We start from the raw sequence: 13,920 nt of genomic DNA, 5'->3' as shown, positions 1-13,920 counted from the left end.
TTGGTTATTGGTCTTTGGATGGTGCTGGTCTTCGTCCGGACTTCAGCAGTTCGGACCACCCCTCTGGAGTCAGGCATAACTTTGGTGATTCTGCCCAGCATCCAGCAATTCCTAGCCAGGGATGGATCCATGACAAGGACGACGTCTCCAACCTTGAAGCTCCTCTTCAATCCAAGCCATTTTTGCCGCTCTTGCAGAAGTGGCAGATACTCCTGGGTCCACCTCCTCCAGAATAAATCCGTCATATACTGGATTTGTCTCCAGCGCCGCCGCGCATAGACGTCATCTTTACTGAACACACCAGGTGGCATGCTGGGTTGCGCCTTCAACAGGAGTAGATGATTTGGGGTTAACGGCTCAAGGTCGTTGGGGTCATCTGTGTTGGTGGTAATTGGTCTCCCATTGATGATGCTCTCAACTTCGCACAGAAAGGTCTGTAGTCCTTCATCGTCTAATGATTGTTGCCTCACAACAGAGCGTAAGACCTTCCTCACGGTACAAATTTTTTTTTTTTTTTTTTTTTTTTTTTTGCCTGTCATGTCTGGCAGATCTTGCAAACAGAACTGTGATCTGAATGCATTGTTGTGCCAAACATATTTGCTATTTCAAGATGAGCTCTATAGGTTCTCTATAGGCTCCTCTTGTTACTGTGTAACCCTTTATTTTATTTGAATTATTTTTAACATGTTATTTATCAAATTGTGCCAGAAATGACAGGCTTAAGAAATAGAAAAGAGAAAAGAAAGAAAAGAGAAAGGGAAAGAGGAAGAAGAAGAAAGGGAAAAAAAGGAGAGAAAATAGAAAAAATAAACAGGAAAGAGTGCAAGTAAGTAAACCAAATAGTTAGCCACTTGTTAAACTTAAGATATTGACAATATCTGCAAAATTAAAGATTGTGTGGGGGAAAAAAAAAAAATAAATAAATAAATAAAAATAAAAGAAGAATAGTGATACAAACCAACCATTTTGTGTTATTATGTGGGTGTATGTGTTTGTGTCATGAAATGTACTTACCAATGAAGGCATAAAGCCGCAGCCCCGCCCATCAGAACCCAGAGGCAGGCAAAGAGAATCCCAGGAAGCCCAGGCCACCAGCAGACCATCAAGACCTACGAAGACCCGCGGCCACTCATCTCACGGTACGAATTTGATGCTCCCAAATGCCGCCATGATGAGATGCAGCAGGCGGGTTGAACAGCCATTGCACTCACTTCTGCATCATAGCTTCATTGATACGGGTCTGGTCCAGTTCTTTCAAGGCTTGTCTCAACTCCCTCTCTGCGCCGACCAGGTTAGTGCCGTTGTCGGAACGAATGATTGATACTTGGCCTCGTCTGGCTTGGAACCGACGCAGAGCGTTGATACACGAGTCCGTGTCGAGGGAGTATGCAACTTCTATATGCACTGCTCTGACTGTCAGACATGTGAAGAGCACTCCATATCGTTTGACCTTGGCTCGTCCTCTTTTTATCTCGAAAGGACCAAAGTAGTCCATGCCTGTGTTGGTAAAAGGCGGTTTGTCAGGTAGCAGTCGATCTTGTGGCAAGTCTGCCATTTTCTGCTCCCCAGCCTTTGCATGCAGTCTTTTGCAGAGGTTGCACTCTGTGATCACTGTTCTGGCTGCTGCATTAGCTCTAGGTATCCAGTATCGTTGTCGTAATCTTGCCAGGACAAGATTTCTGCCGCCGCATCCGGTTTCTAGGTGTGTATGGTGGAGAATGAGGTAGGCTACTCTGTGCTGTTTCGACAGAAGGGCAGGATGCTTGGCCTCCTCAGGCATCGCTGATCTGTTCAGACGGCCCCCTACTCTCAAAACACCATCTTGCAGGCATGGATCCAATTTAAAAATTGGGCTGGTTCTTTTCACACTTTTGTTTCCTTGCTGTAGAGCTTTTATTTCTTCAGCGTAAGTCTGTCTCTGGCTGTACTTGATCAGCTCCATTTCTGCTCTGGATAACTCTTTAACTGTGAGCATTCGCTTTTCCAGGTTCTTTTTACAGATGTTCATTTGTTCTTCAACCATTGGTTTGTGTTTCCCTGTGTCATGTTCAGATTCTTTCACAGCGCTCTCTAATTCCTTTCTTTTCTCACGCAGGTGTTGCAGTATCTCTTTTAGGTGCAGAATCCAAGCAGTTGCCTTTTTTAGTCTGTACCAGCTAGAGTAATACTCCACAAGTTGGTTCACTGGATCTGTGTTGTCGACCACTGGATTCGTGCATGATACAGCAGCGAATGTCTTCACCTCTTCATCACTTTCTGACAGGTAAGTAGAATGCTCAGGTTGCTCTGGCCAGTCATCTGGATCGCTCAGGAAGCTAGGCCCTTGAAACCAGTTGTCGCTTGACATAAAACTTTCGATCTTTAAGCCTCTTGAAGCTTGATCAGCTGGGTTCTGGGAGGTGTTGACATACTTCCACTGAGCTCTTGTGGTGGCTTCTCTAATGAAAGAGACACGGTTAGCCACAAACGTTTTGAAACGAAGAGCGTCATTTTCAATGTACCTTAGTACGGTCGTACTATCTGTCCAGAAGATGGAATGTGTCAAGGGAACTTGGAGTTCTTCTTTCAGCACCCGGTCAACCTTGACTGAGACCATGGAAGCTGTCAAGTCCATTTTTGGGATCGTAACTTGTTTGAGCGGAGCGACTCGGGACTTTCCCATCAAGAAGCAAATGTGTTTCTGTTCCTGCTCATTCGTCAGCAGGAGGTATGACACAACCCCATATCCATCTTGACTTGCGTCTGAAAAATGGTGGATTTGTGCAACCTTGGTTAGTCCGAATGAGCTGGACTTGAAACATCTGCTCACGCTGAGCTCCGACAGCTTGTCAAGGTCTGCTAGCCACTTCTTCCATGTTTGTTGTGGCTTCTGCGGGATTTCCTCATCCCACCCTGTTTTGTCTTTGCAAAGGTTTCTCAGAATGAGCTTGACGGGCAGGAGTAGCGGTGCCAAGAAACCCATCGGGTCATACACCGAACTAACAACCGAAAGGATGCCTCGTCTTGTGCATGGCTTGTCAGGCAGCTGAATCTTGAACTTGAAGCTATCGGAATTTGTGCACCATTGCACTCCTAACGCTCGTTCTACTGGTAGTTCGTCCTGCTGCAAGTCCAGATCTTTAACTTCAGCTGCTCTTTCGTTGCCAGGAATGGAACACAGCAAGGCCCTACTGTTGCTTACCCACTTGGTTAAGTGGAACCCGCCACTGGCACACAACTTCGTCAGCTCCTTCACAAGATGCACAGCTTCCTCTTCAGTGGCAACTGACTTCAAACAGTTGTCCACATAGAAGTTCTTGAGGATTGTCTCTGCCGCTTCTGGTGAAGTAGTTGTGGCTGCGTCTTGTGCTGTTCTCCTGAGCGCATATGAAGCGCAACTGGGGGACGACGTGGCCCCAAATAGGTGCACGCACATCCTGTACTCTTCCACTGGTTCGTTCAGATTGCCGCCTGGCCACCAAAGGAAGCGCAACAGGTCTGTGTCTTCATCTGGAACCCGCACCTGGTAGAACATGGATTCGATGTCCGCCATCAGTGCGACAGGCTCCTGCCTGAACCTCAGCAGCACTCCAATTAGCGTGTTTGTAAGGTCCGGGCCTTGTAGCAGTCTGCCGTTCAACGACACTCCTTGGTTTGTTGCCGCGCAATCGAACACGACCCTCAACTTTTTCTTTTTCGGGTGGTACACCCCGTGGTGTGGGATGAACCACACTCTCCCATCACTGCGACTCAGCTGCTCATCTGGGACTCTGGTGGCGTAGCCTTTCTCCAGGATGTTGTTCATGAAGCTGTTATACTCTTGAAAGAAGTCTGCATTTCTGATAAACTTTCGCTTCAAGGAGTTGAGCCGTTGCTCAGCTATACCACGGTTGCATGGCATCCTCACAGAGTCTTCCTTGAGAGGCAGCTTGATGGTGTAATGTCCACCGGTCAGATGTGCTGATGTCGACACAGTGTGCATAAACTGTTTGTCATGTTGTGATGGCTCTTGTTTGTCCTCACACCGGCGTTCGGGGAAGTCAGCCTCATAGTGCCTCATCAACATGTCTTCTATGCTCAGAACAGAGATGCGATTCACTGAGAAACTCTGTACCTCAGCACTACCGGATTCTTTCTCTGGACATCTGCTGACAGGTCCGTTCAACACCCACCCTAGCGCAGTCTTCACGGCCCAAGGACCGTCATTTCGGCTGTTAACGATCTCCCATGGCTCCATAGCCCTGTGAGCATTGGAACCGATGAGTAGGCCGATCTCTGATTCCAGTTTTGGAAGATGGACTCGGTTCAGGTAAGACCACTTTTCCAAATCTTTCTTCTGTGGTATATTGGTTCTCTTTGCAGGTATGTCAGGGTGTGTGTATACGTTGGGCAGCTTGATGTAGTCTTGTCCATCTAAGCCACTCACCTCCAGATCTGTTAGGACATAGCTGCTGACTTTCTGTTCCTGTGACATGGTGTGAAGAATGTACGCTGTCTTCCTTCCTCGGACGTTCAATTTCTTCGCCAAGTCCTCAGTACAGAAAGTTGCAGTGCTTCCTTGATCCAGGAACGCATACGTCTTGATTACACTTGAGCCCTTCTTGTGTCTTATCTGCACAGGTACGATGGGAAGAATACATGCGTTGTTCCCGGCCCCAATGTGATCACATCTTCCACATCCTGCTGACACGAGAGCGTTCGTTTCTTCAGCTGCACTCGATGCGCTGTCATCTGCACTATTCCTTTCTTGTGTGGACTCTTCCTTCACAACGTGCAGGATAGCAGGATGCTTAAAGGAACACTCAGGGCATGAGCTCATTTTCTTACAATCCTTGGATAGGTGTCCTGCTGTCAGACAGCTAAAACAAAGCCCTTGTGACTTCAAAAAGTCAATTCTTTCATTCTGATGTTTTTCTTTGATCTTATTGCAGTTGAGTGAATGGTTCTTCTTGCAGAACAAACAGGGACTTTGGAAAGCGCTGCCTGACTTACCTGCTTTCTTCTCAGCTTGGCCTTTGGGGGCGCTCTTCTCAGTAGCAGTCACATTTACAGTGAAGCTGCTTCGCTTTGACTCACCTTTTCCTGACTTCTTCCGTGTGTCTACCTGTTTACCTGCGGTGGTGTCCAAGATATCACCAAACAGTGGGTCATTGACGACTTTGGCTTGATGATACACAAAGTCCACCAGGTCGGGGAATCTGGCTCTTCTTCTCTGTTTTTCATAAATATCGTAGGCATGGCCCCTCCATTTCTCTTTCAGCTTAAATGGAAGCTTGGACAAGATGCTCTTCATAGTGTTAGGATTGTTCATCTCGTCCATGTAGTCCACGTCACTTACTGTGTTACTACATCCAATCAGGAACAAGGCATAATTTTTCAATCCTTTCCTGTCATCTGGCTTTATCTGTGGCCAATCCATTGCTTTCTTGATATAAGCATTTGCAATTGTCAGTTCGTCACCATAATGACGGTTGAGTAACGCTCTGGCTTCTTTGTAAGCCTTGTCTGGTCTCATGTGCTCGCAACTGCGAATGAGTTCAAGTGGCTCCCCACTCGTAAACTGTTCCAGGTAATACAAGCGATCTTGCTGACTGTCCGTCTTGCTAACAATAGCGTGCTCAAAATCTCTAATGAAAGACCTGTATGTCAGGGGATCTCCTGTAAATACTGGTATGTCTCTGTGAGGCAGTTGAGTCAGACTCTGTTGCTTGATGAGCATTTCAGTCACTTGATTTTGACGCTGTAGCACCCGATACAGGTCATCAGCAGAATTGGCATTCTGAGTGTTGCCAGTCATGTGCCTTCCCGATGATTGCCCTCTCCGTGAAGAGATAACTGGCGCAGCTGATTTAGGCTTGACATCATATCGTGGTTTTGCACCTCCAATGTGTCCATAATCATGACTAGTAAACTCCTCTTTACTTTCTGTCAAACACCTAGATTCAGCTTTAGGCTTTGTTACTGGGCCCAGTAAATCATAAACAGATTCCTGCACTTCTTCATATTCTTCATAAATTTTTAATTTAGCTTGTGAAGCAGCAATGTCAGTTTCAAGCTTTAACTGATCCTTTTTTGCCTTCAAACGTGCTTGTTCTGCTCTCAAACGCATTTCTTCTTCCTCAAGCTCTTTTTTCTTTTCCATTGCTTCTGCTTGCTTCAGCAGTGCTTCGTGCTCTGCTGTGAGTCTCAAGCGCACTGAACTGGTGTTAGATCGCTGAGATGCACGACTCCTAACTGTGAAAGTCTCCGAAACACTATCCTGTGCTGTAACATTATCCTCCTCTTCATGAGAATAAGTGTGCACATTTTCAATCCACTCATTTAGTTCGTTTATGTATGCATTTAATTCCTCACATCTGCTTAGGAATGTCTCTTGATCAGTATTTCGTTCCTCTTCACTCATAAGCTCACATAATTCTTCGTTAAGACGTTTATACTCTCCACAACATTTTTATAGCTTAGGTAGAATTTCCCATTGTAAGCTTTCAACATTGCCTTCATCTTGTTTCAACGTTTCAATCTCATTTCGTTGCTTTGTCAACTGCGCCAACTTTCCCCTTCTCTCATCTCTCAATCTCCTGATTTTCTCCTCCACTGCCCTTTCCGTGGGCTTTGGTGCCCTCTTCTGGTCACTAAGCGCAAGCGCATCCGCGTTTGACTCAGCATTGAATTCAGCCATATTATTTCACCGATAAAGCTTCACACATTAACTGTGACTATTCTCGAAATTCCTCACAGCTTCTAAACTCTTCCAGCACATTCACAGACACTTGTGAAAAGAGGTACTACTTGTGGAAGATCGTTTGGCATGAACATGAATGACTTTCTGAGCTGGAAATCCTTTGGGCATTTACTGGAGATTTTGCACAGTCACCTTAGCAGGATAGCTAGCGCGCTAACTAGCATAGCAGGCTAACGAAAATGAGAAGAGAATATCATACCTGACCCAGGGAAAGCTTATTTTAGCCAGCACTGCAGTCGAAGTATTTCTTTTACTGTTCCAGTCCCTCTCAAACCTGGAAGGCGATTTCAGTTGGCTTTGTCTTCCTACTGAGCTGACAGCATCCAACTTCTCATGTCCTCCACTCGCCTCGGTAACGCAGCCTCGTGGATGGGCAGTCTTTTGACTTGAATGTGAGTGCAGGAGACTCACTAGCCGTGAACCTCTTGAGTACTTTCGGACGCGACACGAAACAGAAATAAAAGTCTTGAATCCAAAACTTGAGTTTGATGTCTTTCTTTATAGTAACTGAAAATCATACAAAACAAAAGATGAATTCAAAACTCCTATCTAAATATCTATCTGAAATGTGACGGTCAAAAGACTGTGGTGCTCCTAGGGTTCGCGGCTTCTCCACTGACGTTCTTCATGCGTCCTGACGGTTTTATATTAAACCAATAGCCAATCAAAATGCACCACAGTATTTAGCATCTAGGTAAAACTTCAAAAATACAAAATTAATTCGTATAATACTAAACATGCACACGACAATTCCCAAGTGTCCAAATAAGCCCAAAATTCTGCAAAATATTATTCCCAAATATAAATCTATGTACATAAATAAACACTTTATTTCAAACAAAAAAAAAATGGCTCTAACACTCCAAGCAGAGCGCAGGTCGATGTGCGTGGGCCCGATCATCGCTGCTTGCAGGATGAATTTTCCTTTAGATTTCTTCTGTGCTCATTTACTCACGTTTAATTCCTGAGCACAATTAAATGTTACTTTTGTTAGTTTGAGGGACTCGATGATGATACCTTTATTTCCTTCTGTGAACTTTGAGAATATCCATGTTTGTCCTCATTCTGCTACAATTACAGCATTATTTCAGATTATAATTCAGCAAATTCATCAGATTATTTCTTTTTCTTTTCTGTTGTGCAAAAATGGACAAAACACATTTGGATTGAAATCCAAAAATATATATTTAATGAACTGAATTTCTAACTTTTTTCTGTTTTTCTTCTCTCTCTTTATAAATGGGGGGTTGGACCTCTTTTGACATCTTAAATTGGAACCCAGATGCCTAACGCTGCCACTGCAACAGCATCAGTTTTAAAATAATTGATCCTGGGTTAAAAGCAGTTTTGTAGCCTTCCAGAAGCTTCTCACAGTGGGTTTCTGGGATTTTGTCCTGTTCCTCCTGACAGAACTGCTGGATCTGGATCAGGTGTTTAGGACTCCTCTCTAACACATGCTTTTTAAACTTATGACCACATTCATTTATTTTCTTTCCTGCCTCTGTTTTCTATAGCTGTGTGTCTGTGAGTGTGGTATTTGTGGTGTGTGTGATGTGTGTCAGTGGGGTTTGGCAGTTCTGGTGGTTCCCGCTCCTCCTCTGCTGGAGCACCTGCAGTAACTGATAATCAGTCCAGCTCATCAGTTTGGAAGAATTTGACTCCATTTTTACTGAGAGCAGCTTTAATTCTGACATGTTGGATTTTCTCTCATGAACTGCTCTCTTCCAGCTCTTTCTCACAGTTTTTGTTGGACTCTGTTGGACTTGGTTGTTCCAAAGCACTATTTTTAACAGCAGGCATGGGCGCTTTGTGCTCCAACTAGGCTGCCGGAGCTGATCGAGGACACTCAATACAACACCGATGATTCCAGCAGACCTGCCGCAGCACATTTCAGAAGCATCCCTGAAGCATCTCTTTGCTCCACTAAAAATAACTCTGGGTCTGTTTTTACAGAAGCTCCATCAAGCTGCAGCTAACAGAGGCAAATGGGCAGAGCAGCAGAAACAGCAAAGGAAATCCTGTCAGTGTTCAGAATAGAAGAGCCTGTGCAGACCAACATGGTTCACTTCTAAATACAGCAGCTGTGGTTTGAAGGCTGCAACAAAACCACATCAGAAAGGTGTGGGAGCATCACTGATGGATCAATGGACTGGTACTTATAGAGGGATTTGCTACTCTGAGCACTCAAAGCAGTTTTTCCTACAAGGCACATTCAGAGATTCACACACATTCAAACAGCACTTTATTCTCTGCCTTGAAGCATTTTCTTCTTTCTATCAGGCTCACACTCACACTCAGATGATGCATTGGAGAAAACTGGAGTCAGTCCATCATCCTTTAGTCCAGATCCAATCCATGTGGACTAAAGTAGTGGACTGACCAGCAGACTGACATTAACATCAGAGCCATGCTGCTAGTGTGGCTAAAAGAAAAGAGAAGCAGAGACAGTCATGTTGATATGAACATTAGAGAAACTCATCATGGAGCTGAAATATGATCCTGCTTCATCATTTGGACTCATTCACCTCAGCTGACACATTCAGCAGCAGACAGGTTTTTGTATCAGTCTGTCTCACTGTGGGAGGAGGATACTACCTCATCTTTGGCTCTGGAACCAAACTGAGTGTAACAGGTAAGAACAAACATTTATTTTCCTTCAGTTGTTTTATTGTAGAAGTTGAAAATGTGTTTAAAGTCAGTTTGTGCTGCTTCAGGCTTTACATGTTAGTTTGTTCATAATTAGTAGAGAATTCATCTGCAGCCATTGTTCCATAAGAAAAGCTCAATAATCTCTGAAAACATGTTTAAATCTCACTGAACAACTAAAGTTATTCTTTATTTCTGCAAATATTAGTGATGTTACAGATATTTAGGATTTGATCATCTCAGTAATTCTGCACCATCAAAATTGGGAAAAATACATTTTAAATATGTTGAATAAGAAATAAAGATTTTTTTTTTTTTATGGTCCAACATTCAGCAACAGTCAAATGTTTAAACTTACCCATTAAAATGAATCGGTGTCTAAAGCTCTGACTGTTACTGTAACTTTGTTGGGTAATAAAGTCTTTTTGGAAATATATTAATATCTGAATTCACACATAAATTTCAAACTGAAATGATCCCATAAAATTTAGGATAAAATCTGACATTTTTATAATAAAATTTGTATTATTTAATATTTGATCTGTGAGTGCAGTGAAACAAATTTCCTGTGGATCAATGAAGTATTTGTGACTCTGATGTTCTCCTCGTGCTTCCATGGATTCTCTCTGAGAACTCCCACTTCCTCCCACAATCCAAACACATGCATGGATTAGGATCATTTAAATTGGTGATTTTAAATTGCATTTATAACATTTGTAGGTGTAAATGTTGTTTCTCTCTGTGATAGACTGGCAGATGGATGATAGATGGATATTTGGATGGAACTAGAATTTCAAGATAAAATTAACAAAGTCATTTAATGAAGTTTCTTCTCTCGGGGCAGAGAATGTCTGTGAGATGTTTAGTGTCAGTCTGTTAATCCAGATCAATCCATGTGCTGCTAGTGAGGCTGAAAGAAAAGAGAAGCAGAGACGGTCATGTTGATGTGATTATCAGAGAAACCACAGCTGAAATTTACCTCAGCTGACACATTCAGCAGGTTTTTGTATTAGTCTGTTTCACTGTGAATAAAATCTTTGGCTCTGGAACTAAACTGTACGTAACAGGTAAGAAAAAATATAAAATTTCCTTCTGTTATTTATTGTAGAAGCAGAAAATGCAGAAACTGTGTTTAAAGTAAAAAGTTGATCCTGGATTTATGTCATATTTTTCAGAATTTGTTGATAGTTCATCTGTAATCACTGTTATTAAGGACAGGTTTGAAGAGTCCTAAAAGTTTAGTTTTGGCAACACTGCAATAATTTAGGATTTGATCATCTCTTTATTTCTGCACAATTTTTAGTTTTTGAAAATAGTCCAGAAAGTTTAGCAGAGTGTAAAATATGCAAATGTGTTTTAGAGATTTGTTTAAGTAGGTCATAAATCTTTGTGAGCTATCATGAGTTAAAACATGAAACAGAACAAACTTAATAAATTAAAATACTTATGGACACATGATTTCTTTAAATATTGATGGATAAATTAGGTTCAAACACATTATTTATGTGTTTATCATGATGTCTATTTGTTATCAGTTTCAGTGAACATGTGTTCAGTAATATTTACATGCAAATATATATGATAGTGTAATTGTTTTAAGATTAGAGATTTATGATATGAAATACAAAGATGAAAAATATCAGTAATCTTTGTAATTTTGTTTGAAAGGCAGAAATATTTTATCTTGAATGATAAACTCTGTGATTAAAAATAGATACAATGTTAAAATTCTATCATTGAAATTACTTTTCTTTTTAAAAGAAAAGAAAAATCCATCCATTTCCTTCCAATTATTCAGATTGTGGAGCCTTTGATGACAAAATAAAACCAAAAAGCTGTTTATTCACATGTAGCATAAATTAATATTGTACATGTTATTAAAACAGTGTTTTGAACAATCTGTGGACGTGAATTTCAGTGTTTAAATTATGCTGAATTCTATTTTAACAAATGCTGAACTATGATGTTGTTTTATGTGTAATAAAGTACTTTATAAAATGACATTAATTCTTTGGAAGAAGAATTTGTTAAAATATGTAGAGAAAGACTAAAATGGAAAATATATTTTCAGTGTTATGAAGGTAAATGTTGATATTTTTTATTGTACTGAATCATTTTGAACTTTCAAGAACAACAATACAAAACTGAAAAAAAATTAAACACGAGAAATAAAGTTGAAACATATTTTATTTGAGTTTCTAAAAGCATGTTGTGTGTTGCTCATGTGAGCCGTGCTGACATGAGGTTCTGACTGTGTTTGACCTGAAGCTGAATCCAGTGTATGTAGTGAACTTTGTGCTGTATTGATGAGTAGTTTAGTGATCAGAGTCCATGTAGTTTCCAGGATCAGACTGAATGCAGTGCAGTGCTGGAAGCTGCTGCTGACTGTGTGAATGTGTGTCTGTGCTGCTTGTTGCTGCTGTCAAACTTCAGATGAGCAGGTAGTGAAGCCCGTGGTGAGCGTGTACCCAGCAGCATCCAGAGCCCACCTGGAGGGGAGCAGCTCCCTGCTGTGTGTGGCCTCAGCCATGTTTCCTCCTCTGGTCCAGTTCTCCTGGAAAAGACAGAAGAAGAACGGCGGGCTGGAGGAGCTGCCCCCTGCTGAGGGAGAGCAGCTGGAGCTCAGAGAGCCGGGACGCAGCGCCTCCATCTTACTGATCCCTCAGAACAGCACATGGAAATACAGCTGCTCCGTCAAGCACGAGGGGGGCACAGTGGAGGCCCAAACACAAGAAGGTAATGAAGGCTCGCTGACTGTGTTCAGCTTCAGGGATTCAGCTTCATGTGGAGATGCTGTCAAAGAGAGCAGAGGAGCAGAGGACTGACATTTGTCACTGCAGCTCCAAACATTTGACTCCTTTTGTGTTTCAGAGCTTCCAGCTCCAGCAGCCTCCTGTCCTCCAGAGAGAGAGCCAGCAGACCTGCCAGCTCTGCAGCCAGCTGACTGTAAGATCACCTGCTGCCTCTCTGCATGGACAGCTCCAATGTCCAATGAGGGAGCTGGAACTACTTTAGGGACTCAGTCTCAAAGTTGTTCCACTCATTCATATCTTCATCAAACAAGCTCTGAGAAAGCCACTGTACACTAGCTGCTCAGCACCAAACAGCACACAGACCATAATATGTCAGAGATCAGTTTGTTAGCTGCTTGTGGAGTTCTTCTGCCCCCAAGTGGACACAAACACAAATCAATCCATTCATCCACTTGAAGAAGAAGCTGTGACTGTTTCTATTTGGACTTTTTCTCCTTCATCTCACAGGAATAACCCCACTGTGTGTGTGTGTGTGTGTGTGTGTGTGTGTGTGTGTGTGTGTGTGTGTGTGTGTGTGTGTGTGTGTGTGTGTGTGTGTGTGTGTGTGTGTGTGTGTGTGTGTCCTTCAGGGTCCTTCCAGTCTCAGTGCAGGGTGAAGCTGCTCTGCCTGCTGTCCACAGTGCTGATAGTGAAGAGTCTGGTGTACTGCTGTGGACTCTCTCTGCTGATGATCCTCAGAAACAAGGGAGCGTCCACCAACTGCACACATGCTGACTGACTGTTTTCTGCTCGCCTTTTCTCACCATCAAATCTCATCCATTCATCTCATTCATCACTTTGATCACCATTCACACATCTGAGTTATGATGTGTTGTGCTTATTGTTGCTTTGATTCCATAGTTAGAAGATCATCTGAAATCAATCATCTTTACATGTATTGTTGCTCTGAGTTAGAATTCTTTTTGGACTTATTGTGACTTTTATTGTAGGAACAAAAATCATCAGGTATCAGCCATATTTTTATCATCAGTTTCTCTTTGATTTGTGCAGAAAGGTGATCAAAGTCCAACATACAGCAATAACAGTGCAGTTGTGTTTCTAAGTTGAAATAATAAAGATTTGAAGCTTTTGAATTGGATTCTACTTTGATTGTGTGATCAACAACAAGCTGTGTGAGTGAAGCACAAACTGACTGTATCCAAACTTCCTGTGCTGCAGCAGACGGGCTGTGTGGGTTTCTGCTCTGCAGCCTCCACACCGTTAGCTGTGGCTTTGCACTTTAATAACACAATGACAGTTACAAGCATGAACTCTGCTTAAAGAAGGATTCCAGGAAGGATCTGTGTTCTTCACCTGTGAGAGAAACAGCTCAAATCCTCAACTCAGAGCTGACAAATGAACTTTGATGGAGTCAAAAAATGAACTGAATAGTTTTCAGTGAGGTTGGTGAACACTATTGTTATAATATTAAATAATAATCACACATCAGGACAAACTTGATGCAAAAACTGTTCATGATCATTAATACTAGGAACCAAACATTAATCAGAATTTTTAAGTATTTACCAGCATTAAATAGAATCATACACTTTATATATCCAAACTAAAATAAACAGTAAATGTCGGTTATGATTAGAGCCAATAAAAATTTTAAAAGCTAAAAATAAGTTACATTAATATATTAAGTCTTTCATGTATTCTGTGTTTAGATTTTTTACCTGTATTAATTTAATTTTTATTTATTTTTAAATATGTAATTGAAATTATGGGATATTATTAATTAAAATAAATGGAAAAATA

The 13,920-nt window shown here is 42.0% G+C and overlaps 1 protein-coding gene across 1 annotated transcript in view; it reads left to right on the top strand.

Moving 5' to 3' along the window:
- LOC115777693 (immunoglobulin lambda-1 light chain-like) overlaps positions 1-13,161 on the top strand; it is a 31,777-nt gene extending 18,616 nt beyond the window's left edge. The window contains exons 3-6 of the mRNA XM_030725639.1: positions 10,381-10,434; positions 11,801-12,103; positions 12,239-12,313; positions 12,750-13,161. Of these exons, the coding sequence (XP_030581499.1) occupies positions 10,381-10,434; positions 11,801-12,103; positions 12,239-12,313; positions 12,750-12,898 (581 nt within the window). The 3' untranslated portion in view covers positions 12,899-13,161. The remainder of the gene's footprint in view (positions 1-10,380; positions 10,435-11,800; positions 12,104-12,238; positions 12,314-12,749) is intronic.
- The last annotated feature ends 759 nt before the right edge of the window (positions 13,162-13,920 follow it).

This window comes from Archocentrus centrarchus, unplaced genomic scaffold, assembly GCF_007364275.1.
Source record: "Archocentrus centrarchus isolate MPI-CPG fArcCen1 unplaced genomic scaffold, fArcCen1 scaffold_64_ctg1, whole genome shotgun sequence".
NCBI classification, from domain to species: domain Eukaryota; kingdom Metazoa; phylum Chordata; class Actinopteri; order Cichliformes; family Cichlidae; genus Archocentrus; species Archocentrus centrarchus.
The sequence above is the reverse complement of the archived record's forward strand: the minus strand, read 5'-3'. Positions and strand labels throughout refer to the sequence as shown.